Source organism: Myxocyprinus asiaticus, chromosome 16 (assembly GCF_019703515.2).
Source record: "Myxocyprinus asiaticus isolate MX2 ecotype Aquarium Trade chromosome 16, UBuf_Myxa_2, whole genome shotgun sequence".
Classification (NCBI taxonomy): domain Eukaryota; kingdom Metazoa; phylum Chordata; class Actinopteri; order Cypriniformes; family Catostomidae; genus Myxocyprinus; species Myxocyprinus asiaticus.
The window spans coordinates 33,303,559-33,316,730 of record NC_059359.1 but is presented as its reverse complement, the minus strand read 5'-3'; the positions used below and the strand labels follow the sequence as shown (position 1 = coordinate 33,316,730).

Genomic DNA, 13,172 nt, shown 5'->3' with positions numbered 1-13,172 from the left:
CACAAGCACTGACTCAATGTTTTGAATCATTTTGAGAACTGCATGAATAATCCCTTTTACATTTCTTGCCTCTAAATCTTCTCACTGTGATTTGTTTGTGTAGGTGTTGGGATTATAATCATATTTGAAAAATCGTTCCTATGTACAGGAACAAAATCTAACAGCTTGAATCATAAATTAAAGCATCTTTCCTGTGTATGAGAATTTTAAGTGTGAACCACAAGTTGAATGTACATGTCTATGTGTAAGAATTTCTTAAATTAACTATGTACAAAATAATTTGGTCAGTTAGACTGTAATAATGCAACTAATCAGATAAACAAAGAGCAGATAAGAGCAGTCCTGTCCTCTGATCTTAGAAATAAGACTTACACTTAATAATAGAAACAGAAAATAATATATCCTTATATTGATTTTTATAATAAAATCATAAATATTCTATATAGTGTTTTGTAAAGGTGTTCTGTACTTACAATTTCTAATATTTACCATATATTTTCATAACCTATTAGCATTCTTATGTACAGTAAAAATTATTGGCCTCAAACATTTGGTTGAAACGTATTGTGTTCTATGTAAAATTGTGAGAATGCTTTTTAGTTTCTGCTCTTCCTAAGGTGATGAAGTCAAAAAGACCAAAACAGCAAGATGGTTTCCTGCTTTATGATAATGAGGGAGGGGATTTGATTATCATGGATCAAAAAATTTGTAAATTATATCTGGGTGTGATTCACAGTGTTTTTACACTTTTAATCTACTACCAAAATACCAGTCGATTGAGAAAACTGTTAAAGGACTGGGGGAGCACTGGTTAAAGGGATAGTTCACCCAAAAATTACAAATTTCTCATCATTTACTTACCCTCATGCCATCCCAGATGTGTATGACTTTCTTTCTTGTGCTGAACACAAATTTGTGTTCAAATTTAGAAGATTATCTCAGCTCTGTAGGTCCATACAATGGAAGTGAATGGGTACCAACATTTTGAAGGTTCAAAAGGCATATAAAGGCAGCATAATAGTAATCCATAAGATTCCAGTGGTTAAATCCATGTCTTCAGAAGCAATATGATAGGTGTGGGTGAGAAACAGATCAATATTTAAGTCCTTTGTTACAATCAATCCCCACTTTCACTTTCACTATCTTCTTTTGTTTTTGGCAATTCACATTCCTCGTGCATATCGCAACCTACTGGGCAGGGAGGAGAATTTACAGTTAAAAAGGACTTAAATATTGATCTGTTACTCACCCACATATCGCTTCTGAAGAAATGGATTTAACCACTGGAGTCTTATGGATTACTTTTATGCTGCCTTTATGTGCTTTTTAAATCTTCAAAATTTTGATCACCATTCACTTCTATTGTAAGTACCTGCATTGCTGAAATATTCTTCTAAAAAACTTTGTTTGTGTTCAGCAGAAGAAAGAAAGTCACACACATCTGGGATGACATGAAGGTGAGTAAATGATGAGAGAATTTTAATTTTCATGTGAACTATCCATTTAAAGGGATTTTAACCCTTTAATGAAATGAGTAACAGTCTTAGCTGCATGTTTTGCATTTGACCACAAGAAAGCACTATATCATGAGACTCGAGGCACTAGGCTTGTCTAGGTAGTTTGCACTTTAGTCATTATGAGATTCTGGACTCTGTGCTGTACTGCTTGTAATCTAACTAGACTGCTTCATGGTCAGCAGTTAATGTATAACACACTCACAAACCTACGAACAGGGCAAGTAAAGTATGATACAAATAAGAGAACGGAGTTTAAACTTCCTCAGGAGATGGGGCAAATATTCCGGCTTAAGAACCCCAGCTATCTAGGGTGAACTCGGCAATGTGACATGACAGACGTGCTGTCTCTGTCTGTAAGGGCTGCGTTTAAAAGCTTGTCTGATTCGGTCTGAATCATGTGAAGCAGTCGTCACAGTGCGAAGTGGCTTTGTGCAGGTCACTCCACAGGAGCACAAGATAGCTATAGTGGAAAGGGTGCGAGGTCAGCCTTCGAGTCTTTGTGTATTTTTAGCCTGACCCTGGCGACACTCCAGCACATTCTCTCTGCTGGTGGGGGAGAAGATAGCAGGGGTATACATACACTTTTTAGAGGGCCAGTTGCTGAGCAATCTCAATCTGTGCAGAAAGCTTGAAAAGAGATTGTTATATGAACATTAAAGTAAGTGCACTCTTACACTTCAGCATTTAGTAAGGATGTTTTGATGGGTCATGATTATAGAGTGAGGTGGTAACCTCACAAGCTATCCTATTCCATTTCAACATCCTGTGATGAATGCAGTGTGACCTTCTAGTCATCTCTTTGACCTCAGAACTATCAAAGGAAGCCTAAATGCAGAAGGTTTACAAGAGCGGTCATGACAGTCCAGACTTGTCTAGACTGCAACCATAGATGATACTTAACACCTGAGAGAGAATAATTCAATGTTAAATGGTTAGTTTATTCAAAAATGAAAATTCTGTCATCATTTACTCACTCTTATGATGTTCCAAACCCATTTGACTTTCTTTTTTCTGTGGAACACACAATGAAGCAGAATGTGAGTGACTTCCTGAGTCACAATTTACTTTCAATGAGCGGAAAAGATGCAATGAATGTGAATGGTGACAAAGACTAACATTCTGCCTAACATCTTTTTAGTTTCACAGAAGAAAGTCATACGGGTTTGGAACATTGTGAGGATGAGTAAATGATGCTGGAATTTCATTTTTGCTCAGATTAGTAGTTTTTCACTTTTGGAAATGTTACAGATTAAACTTTAAAATAAAAGTGCAGATTTACTGTGGAACATTGCTCTATGACAGCTAATTGCCATTTACAATGATTCTATCTTATAATGTGTCCATGTACAATGATGGAGCATCTACTCTCCTGAATCGTGTCAATGTAATTACTCGGATAACCCTTTGATTAATTGCAACAAAAAAGAAAGAGACAGCTACATGTAAAGTAATTAATACTATGCTAAATTTGACAGATAACAAAAAGATTATGATGTGATTAATCAAATGTACTCTGTGATGAAATGCAATATGCTTATTTATAAACTATGCAATTAATCACAATTTTTCTACACAGTCACTCACAGAAAGTTTGTTCTTGTTCAGGAAAGTTCAGGAAAGCACTTGATGCTGTCCATTTGATAATGTTTACCATCTATTTTCTTTTTTACTTTTTTTGTAATGGTAACACAATATCAAACTTATGTTATTCAAAACCCATATGACTTTCTTTCTTCTGTGGAACGCAAAGGGAGATGTCAAGCAGAATGACAGCCTCAGTCACCATTCACTTTCATTGTGTGGAAGATGCAATACTACAAAAAAAAAAAAACATGCACTAAAAGTGAATGGTGACTGGGGCTGTCAGTCCCTTAAATTCTGCCTAACATTCTGCCTAACCTCAAATGCACATGCGCTAGTAAAAGATGCAATCCATACAAAGGCAATTAATTGCCTACCAGTGTGAGGGTTAAAAACATGGATTCTGGGATGAAGAGACAGCTGAGTACAAGGGAAGGGTCATGGTCTTTTCTGTAAATGTCACACACTCAAGATGAGGGCGATTTGATCCCTTGCTCCATCCCTCTTTCAGTCAGAGCCAGTTACAGTTTGAAGGTCAGGGAGCATCAACATGCATGCTCACATAAATGTCTTGCTTTAAGAGTGTCTTAGTTAGCTACTTAGTAGTCACTTAATATTTTATCTAAAATGGCTCACAGTGCACTAATTGCAGGGTTGGTACATCTGCAAAAATCAGTAGTGAATGCACAGGGTTGGAAGAAGGAATTAATACTGAAGAGTTTTCACAACATAGGCCTGGCCCATTCCTGAGGACACAAAACCTGATTCTATCATCTGTTGCTTTCCACAAAATGACACATTATGTAACATATGTTATTAAATATAATGCAGATTTTGATAAATAAAAAAAAAATCTGCATTTGTTATTGTTATTTAAAGGATGCCGTTGACCTTGACATTCTAAGGGGGCGGGCAATTAGGTCCTAAAGTCCGAGGGGGCGTGGCCGACACTTATCTCACCAGATATAAATTAACCTCATGCCAGTTGTCTGCCCCACTCACACATGTCAAGACGGACAGAGGCTTCTCACTAACGGTAAACGAACGTTCATACCAGCTTTAGTGTAACTGGAGATCCTAGAAAGAAATTGTTCGTAATTTAGACCTGTATTTGGTTCATAATCAATCTTATTCACAGAACTCATGCAATTAAGTATTTATGAATGTAATGCAATGCACAGTTCTTACAAAGTGTGGCAGTGTAAAGTTTATTGGCACGTTGTTGCATTAAAGTTAGCTTTCAGTGCTGATGAAGTTGTTTATGCTTGGAATAAAAGTTAGGAGCTCCTTTTAAGTGAGCTTTAAAAGTGCCTCTTAATATGTAAGTTGTGTACACGTAACATGCATGTGTTTTATGAAAGTGAGACCCTTTGAACGTTAGGGTTACAGATGAACTAAAGCTTAAGACAACTAAAATTTGCATAGGGCGTGTAACATTAAGATATCAACTCTGCACGCACTCAACCTGTTGTACTTTGATCTGTAATGAGTCACGCAACATCGCAGTATTTTCAGGCGTTTGTTTTGTTGGTTTTGTGTTAATTAACTTGTCTTTTTACGTTGTATTAGGCATTTTGCTCACATGTATTGTTTTTGTAACTTTAAAGCATCCAGAGTGTGTATAACAATGCTTTTATTCTCTCTTCTCTCTTTCCCCCCCCCCCCCCCAGAGGACAAGACCAAATCAGGCATCATGGTTAAAGTTGGTATCAATGGGTAAGAATTTAGTGTGACACTTATCCAGAAATGAAGTTACTTTGTTTACTTTGAAAATGCAATAGACCAATTTTCTGAGTAGTGCCATTAAATTTGATGGAAGTGGAAATGAGGCTATGAGGGATGGACTAAGTCTTTTCAGTGGGCTGAACTGTTTAAATTGGTGTGTTCTGCTGATGGAACATTTAAACTTTAAATTTCAGTAAACCAAAAGTAAATTTAGATGTGATTTAGGACTTCTGTACAGTCCATGCCATTGTAGACACTAGTATATCCCTCACAGCTTTTCTTGCCTGTCAAAATTGTGGAATAAGGTCCATTCTAGCCATTTTTCCACTTCCCATTTTATAAATGAGCAGTCGGTCATTGTTCTGAAGTTGAGTAGTTTAAAGTCTCCCAACATGGCAATTATCTCCAAGAGAATCAGTCAGTGTGTTTGGGGCTTTTTTTTTTTTTTTTTTTTTTTCCCTCTTTCCTCATTGATCCAGATGAATGATTGGATGGGGGTGTAGGCCATGTGAGCCAGTTCTATTGGGGATTGTGCCATTGCTGGGCATGCTTCAATGATGTCATCCGTTGTCAAATAATGGCATGTTTTGTCTTTTGTGTACTTTGCCTCTGAGCTGCCACTTTCTCTCCACTGTTAAAGTTTGCTTTGAGTCTTGAGTCTGTTTGCATTAATTTTATTCAAGGGGTGCAGTGCAACGTCCCTACAGCCTGAGTTCACATCTAAACTGTCTCATCTCTCCCTGCCATGGGAGACCCCAAGCACCAGCTGTAACCTTTCAAAGGCTTGTGCTGTTGTGCAGTTGGAAATTTGATCCTTGGAAGAACCATACAGGGTGCATGCTTTAACATTCATGCATGCATAGGTAGGCCTAAATATTTCACGACATCCTTCTAGCCCTCTTCAAGAGTAGGGGGTTTGGGAGATCAGTGCTGCTCTTTGATCAACTGTCCTGCAGTGTTTGGGTCCAGCTTTAAACCAACATGCTTGCACCAGCTGCGCAAGTTCTTTGGGTTCAGTTGAAACTCAACTCTGGTCTGAGATTCACCTTCTGTAAAGAACCCTTTCTTCCAGAGTGCTTTTTGCTTCCTTGCCTCTGCTTTTTAGTTTAAGGCATTGGTTTGCCATAAAGCAGTACTTGGTGCTGTAGTTGGTAAAGTCCCTTTTACCCCTGAAAGTCATCTCTTTTGTAGAGGTAGAAGTTTGCTTTAATGGGGCTTTTCCACTGTACGGCTTGACTCTGCTCGCTTTTTGGGGTTTTTCCATAGTACCTGGTAATTTAAGTACCACCTCAGTCGAGGTTCCAAGCGAGCCGATACTAAATGTGTCATCAAAACCCTGCAGATCACTGATTGGTCGGAGAAAATCATCATTGCTATATACTAGATGGCAGGTTCGCTTACCCTCGTGCGTCGTCTTTGAGCTAACCCAGTGATGTCCTTGTCTGCGCTTTTGGTGTATGATTTCCCAAACTTTTTCCTTTTGACATCCTCCATTTGCTCTTGTGTCGTGTTTTAAGATTGCACGGCAGTAGAGGTGGCACAACTCTGACGATCAGCCTGTAATCCCACCCACATTGAGGCTGCACTAAACTGCAGTGGAAAAGCAAGCTCAAAGTAAAGCGAGTCAAACCGTAACGTGCAGTGGGAAAGTGCCATAAGTGTACTCCCTGTACTCCCTCCAAAGAGGGTCATGGTACCTAGTATTTCAATGAGCAGGATGGGGAGGGTTACTCTGAGTAATGCGTTACAAATGGAGTACTTGGGGGGGATGTAGTGTAATCGGATTAAAGTTTTGACATGCGACCTTGAGGTAAAGTCAAGAGAAATGCAATGTGTTTATGACTTAATCATGCCTTCTGAATGCAAGCAAACAGTGTTTGAATTGATTAATGTTATGAGTGATTGTAGCTATATGGAGGGAAAAAAAAAAAAAACTGGGACGGTGCTTCCTTGTTAGCAAGACCAAATACATTCGAATGAATGACTATTTAAACAAATCGGGTGATCTGAAACAAGTGTATTCTCATCAAGCAAATATAGTTGGATCAGATGCACAATTGTCTTAACATTTGAAACAAAATCTGACTGGATATACCTCTGATTCAAGAACACTACAAAGTTTAATTCGGCCATGTATTGCAGTTAGCATGTAGACAAATTGGCACTGACTATTTAACTTCTGACTGCAACTTAATGCAATGCCTCTGTCATCTGCTTGCTCATGATCCAGTCAAACAACAGCTAATCCTAAGGAGGATTTTAATGTTGTGTATTTTAAAAAAAAAAAAAAAAAAAAAAAAAATTCGATCAAAATAGATTTGAACCTTTTTATCTCTTACTTTATTCCTGCTTTCTATGAGTTTTAAAATTGGCACATTTGCCGGTACCTCTCCCTCACCCATACTCTAACTTCTAAATGATACATTTTTATAATTATCAAAATCAGATGAATTATCCATTGCACTTTCCCCTAAGAACATAACATTTTAACTTGGTATTCATGTGTACAATCTGGATTTTATTCCCCTAACCCCCCCCCCCCCACAAAGGAAAGCATTTCAGAGAACCGTTATAGTTTCAGCTTAAGATGGAAATGAGTCACTAAAGTTGACCATAGGTGTCTTGTGTACCGGAATACTGGCCATTCACCGGGTTAGTGGTCCTTTTTCTGCTATACCTGCTCAATGCTATAAAACGATCGACAGACAGTTGAATGGTGAAATTGAGGAATACATATGACCAATTTTAGCTATCCTAGCTAACATTTGTGTGTGGTGGGGGGGGGGGTTAAATTGTAATCCTGAGTTACATTTGGTGAATGGGATTCCTAATTTATGTAACGGTATTTTGTATCCTGATTACAATGCTGTTACAAGTATTCCATTACTCCCTAAGCCTGAAATATAAGCATTTACTATTGCCTTTCTGATTAAACTGAAGGTTTAAAAGGTAATTCCACTGGTCAGATGGTCCGACCTTTGGCCTGTTACTCAACCTTTACTGATTTCAAAACATTTGCATTAAGTGACTGTTAACCAGATCTGTTCATGTGTTATCAGTGGGGGAGGGGAGATGTTAAAAGAATACATTGCAGTGATTATGGAAGAGGATTTGTCTTTTGTATCTGCCACTTGTAAAGCTCTGCTGTGCTATGCCTCAAAATAGCTTGCAATGTCAGCTGGAGGCATACGTGGATTCTTTATCAGGCATGTCTTTTTAAAGATTTGACAAACTAAATCACTTGTTTGCCATTGTGTTTGTGTTGGTGACCAGCAGCATCTAACAAGATTTAACCTTAAAAAGGCCAAGTTTTAGCTCTTACTGTTATTGCAAAGCACTTGAAGGTTAGAAAGGGTGTTCTGTTTTTGAAGGGGGAGTGGCCTTATTGCCCTCTTGACCTGTGGGTCATAGGATGAGCCAGTCACGGGGCTTTTTTGGGATTGAAGTGGTTTTGTACTTGGAAATGGGGCACTTGTGCCATCTAGTGGATGAGATGCAGCAGACTTCTACTTCAAAGCTTATTGGTTCAGTGTTGAGCAACATTGGAAATATGGAAACGCATAGTTCAATTTAGTCAAGCCACATTTATATAGATTCTGGTAATGTGACGCTTAATCTTGGTTTTGTGAGCTTTTGACCATGATCTTATTGACTTGTACTGCCATTTGCTTAACCTGCTTTAGTGATCACCGTGCAAGAACTTATGCGGTTGTCCTGTGTAAACTATAGCCTATATAGGGGTACTATATGTACATGCAGCAGTTGCAACAAATGGTTTAAAATGAATTCTCTGATGCGTGTTTTAGATTCGGCCGCATTGGTCGTCTGGTGACCCGTGCTGCTGTCCAATCCAAGAAAGTGGAGATTGTGGCCATCAATGACCCATTCATTGACCTTGATTACATGGTGAGTCTTGATTCCTAATTGAGTGATTTTGAAAGTTTGACTTCCTGAGAACTCTAACACATTGGTTTGCATGAAAATGCATGCTTATACAACTTGTCCGATTCCCCTCTCTTTCACAGGTTTACATGTTCATGTATGACTCCACCCACGGAAAGTACAAAGGTGAGGTTAAAGCTGAAGGTGGCAAGTTGATAATTGACGGTCATGCAATCAAAGTCTTCAGCGAGTAAGTTATTTCCCTAGAATACTGTACGAGTAGCATTTCTGTGCTGCACATGTAGAGACCCCATGATCTATTCTCCACGTGTCTCCATGCAGGAGGGACCCAGCCAACATCAAATGGGGTGATGCAGGTGCTGAATATGTTGTGGAGTCCACCGGTGTCTTCACCACCATTGAGAAGGCTTCTGTATGTGATCATGGTCCTCCCAATTTGCTGTCAGCCATGAAGTCTTGCTCAATGTCAAAGATACTTGTACCCAAAAATGAGTTGTCATTTACGAATTTTGAATTGTGCTCTCTTGTTAGGCTCACCTTAAGGGTGGTGCCAAGAGGGTCATCATCTCTGCCCCAAGTGCTGATGCCCCCATGTTCGTCATGGGTGTCAACCATGAGAAATATGATAAGTCCCTGAAAGTTGTCAGGTAGGTATCTGTAGGATCACAAAGGCATGCTGAATTAATATTTTTAAATTTTGCACTATTTAATTGACCGTGCCTATGTGCTGCAAAAGATTGGTAATTCTCTTTTGTCCTGAAGGGGGTATAGTACAAATTTAATCGAGCTTGTTCTAAATAACTTATGACTGATACATGCAATAACTGGCTAACTGTTTCTCTTCTAGCAATGCATCATGCACTACCAACTGTCTGGCTCCCTTGGCCAAGGTCATCAATGATAACTTTGTCATCGTTGAGGGCCTTATGGTAAGATTAATCACTCATTTCAGTCCCGCCAAAAGCCTTTTGACCTAAAAGGGTTTTTTTTTTTTTTTTTTTTTTTTTTTTTTTGTTTTTTTTTGTCTAGCTCTGCACTTGAATTGTATTGAAGCACATCAAATGATAATGTATATGCGCAAGGTTTGTATTTGGTTTGGAAACCTTTTCCAGAACAAGAACTTACTCACCCTCCCACCCCAAATCTCTTTCAGAGCACTGTTCATGCTATCACTGCCACACAGAAGACTGTTGACGGGCCCTCTGGAAAGCTCTGGAGGGATGGCCGTGGTGCCAGTCAGAACATTATTCCAGCTTCCACTGGGGCTGCCAAGGCTGTGGGCAAAGTCATTCCTGAGCTCAATGGGTCAGTACCAGCTTTCTATCCTTCAGAATTGAAGTCTTAAGAACACCACCTTAGTTTTCCAGGTCATGCATTTCCCAAGTTGACTATCAAAAACCCTACATGCTTTTTCTGAGAGTGTCACATGCTACATTTTAAAGGTCAGTTGATTGATCTTTCAAACATCTTGAGGACTGTCTTGTCTGTAGCCACTGCGGTCTAAATCGCAGTGGAATTTCCGGTGAAGTGTTTAATCTTCGCATGTTTCCAATTGCTGCCATCCAAACCTACCCTAATGCTTTTTTTTTTTTCCTGTTTCAGCAAGCTTACTGGTATGGCCTTCCGCGTCCCAACCCCCAATGTGTCTGTGGTGGATCTGACTGTCCGCCTTGAGAAACCAGTGAGTTAATTGCCAAACTTGCATGATTAAGTAGCTCCAGTAGAATTCTGAGTTCATCCAATTCAGGATGAAAATTGGATTCGAGGAACATTTTTACTGTATCTTTGACTAGTTCTATATTGAACAATTGAGAATTTAACATTTTTAATGTGTCCTGAAGGGTTACTGTACAACTTCTGCATCTGACCTCTTGTAATCAGTATTTGATTCATGCTTTTGAGGATGTGCTGCTTGGCACATGCTAAACTCATGACTGGTTTGACTTGTTGGTTTTTCTCCCCCTCTGCTCCCTGCAACTCTAGGCCAAGTATGATGACATTAAGAAAGTGGTCAAGGCAGCAGCTGATGGACCCATGAAGGGCATTCTTGGATACACAGATCACCAGGTGTGTACATCAGTTAATTGCATTAAAATGTTCCTGATTGTGTGGTGCAATTTTTGGAGCCTCTTTTACAGTCTTGTCACTTCAAATCTACAGCAAAGTACAGTTTAGCTTCTATCTGCAGGTGGTGTCCACTGACTTCAATGGAGATTGTCGCTCATCCATCTTTGATGCTGGTGCTGGCATTGCCCTCAATGATCACTTTGTCAAACTGGTCACGTGGTAAGGCTGAGTGGTCTTGAGAATTTTAGTCTGTTTGCAATGTTAGGAGTGCGTGTGCATCCTGCCTAAATTTGTTGGCCCCCTCATGCCGACAAAAGTGCCAACCTGCATAACGTGCAATGTAACAATGAAAACCTTTATAATGGACCCTCTTCATAGAATGTGACTCATTTTCCCCCTTTAGCAGCATAAATGTAGCAAGCTACAATACATGCCTGATTAATAAATGAGATGGCCGCAAGCAGCAATCATCGTTGTCTAAGCACATGTGAAGAAATAACCAAAATAGTCAATTGATAAATGATCCAGTGGATGCCAAATTATATAATGACTATAAAAGCTGATTGTTCAATGGCGGACATGTTTTTCAAAATATGCGCCTGTGCTCAGACCTTGATGACACCTTGGACAAACTGCGTGCAAAATTAAGTCGCTCGGACCAGTGGTTCCATAGAGCCATTTGTTAACCATTATAGCGCCACCAAGAGGCAGAAGTGCACAATGTGTCAATGACCTCCTACATAAGCATACCAAATTTGGTGATCTCAATCTGTTCAAGAGTTGTATCCATTTTAGTAAAAGTAACCACACCCATTATGAGAGCATACCGTTTGACAAATTGCAATTTTAACTTTTCATTTTGGGACTCCAGAGACTGCACTGGTGTGGTTCCAATCGGGTGAACAGCCTACGACTAGTTTGAAAAAGTAATCTTTTAAAGTGTTTATTGAATGTTGTTTCAAACCAGTGGTGCTTAAGGCAAAGTTGTTTTACAGCATGGTCTGAATATTTATTTTTTCTCAAACGGTCCAATAGTGGGAAAACGAAGGGGTGGAGCAAAGTTCTGTCGCGGTAGAACACTTCAGCATGACGCGAGGAATCGGAGGGGAAAAAGCTGCTTTTGAAGCACTTATGATTCAAGATTTATGGGCCAATATGTTCGCATTAGCGCCACCTAGTGTCTGAAGGATGTAAGCCTGAGAAGTGGGGGAATTTGGAACCATCCTGTCAAGTTTGGGATCTCTACAACTTATGGTCTCTGACACGCAGATATTTTAGGGCAGAAAAAAAACAATTTAAGTTGGAACATACAGTAGGGTTCCTGCACCTTCGGTGCTTGGACCCCTAATAAGAACTAGTCGCCACTATTGTGATTGGGGGTTTAAAGTACAGCTGCTGGTGTGACTGCAAGAGTGGGTTTTTTTTTTTTGTAAATTAGTACAATGTTAATTTAGTTCAGGTTCATGTATTGACCTCAATCAAAAGGTCAAGTGCATTGCTTTCTGTACTGCGATACCTGGTGAAGTTTGCAGAAATTAAATGTGGTATGATGCACTTTTCTAAACTGTCTTTGTTACAAACAGCACTAATTAGTTCTTTCTCCTGTAGGTATGACAACGAGTTTGGTTACAGCAACCGTGTCTGTGACCTGATGGCACACATGGCCTCTAAGGAGTAAATGTCTCACGTTTTGTACATGACCCACCATTCTCCCATCTGATTGGATGCTTGCTTCACGTATAGCTGGAAGGAAATTGCATGCTTTATTTGAAGACCAATGTTATTTTTATATGAAAATGCTCTGTGTGAGACTTAAAATGGACGTTGACTTCAAAAGGCATTTCTGTCCGCTTAGAACCAGTGATGGAATAAAGTCCTCCTGTGAGAAATTGAGATGAGTGTTCTGTTATACTGTATCTTGCGTCATGCTCGTTGGATTGGAGCACTTACTCATTGGAGAACTCCTATTCTCATCCTCCCTGTGTTTATTGCAATGTTTGCTGGCCTACTGATTGTATGCAGGTGTGTATAATGATATTTCAAGGTTGTGTGAGGGTTTAACAAATAATCAGAGACGATGGTGTGGCAGACCAGTGGGTGAGAAGTTAAAAGCATGATTTGTCTTTCAAATGGACATCAGTGAGTGCATACCAGTGCGGTTGCTTACTAAACCAGCTTATTCAAAATCTGAATTCAGTGTTTGCATAATTTTATTGAATTTGCTGCTTTTTACATCCCATTATAAGTGCACGCTACACTTGCACTCATTGGATAAACCTGAACACTAAAAATGCTAAGTTGGGGAAATAGGCTAAATCTAGGTGTGCCGATTAGTTTATGCCTAAAATGTGTATGACCTTGCTTCTGTAAAAGGAAACT

The 13,172-nt window shown here is 39.3% G+C and overlaps 1 protein-coding gene across 1 annotated transcript; it reads left to right on the top strand.

Moving 5' to 3' along the window:
• The first annotated feature begins 4,048 nt into the window (after positions 1 to 4,048).
• LOC127454171 (glyceraldehyde-3-phosphate dehydrogenase-like) lies at positions 4,049 to 12,686 on the top strand. The gene is made up of 12 exons (XM_051721179.1): positions 4,049 to 4,134; positions 4,769 to 4,814; positions 8,630 to 8,729; positions 8,849 to 8,955; positions 9,048 to 9,138; positions 9,258 to 9,373; positions 9,574 to 9,655; positions 9,880 to 10,031; positions 10,329 to 10,407; positions 10,710 to 10,793; positions 10,915 to 11,012; positions 12,402 to 12,686. Exons 1-12 carry the CDS (start codon positions 4,077 to 4,079, stop codon positions 12,469 to 12,471), a joined length of 1,083 nt encoding a protein of 360 aa, XP_051577139.1. The 5' UTR covers positions 4,049 to 4,076; the 3' UTR covers positions 12,472 to 12,686.
• Positions 12,687 to 13,172: the final 486 nt, after the last annotated feature.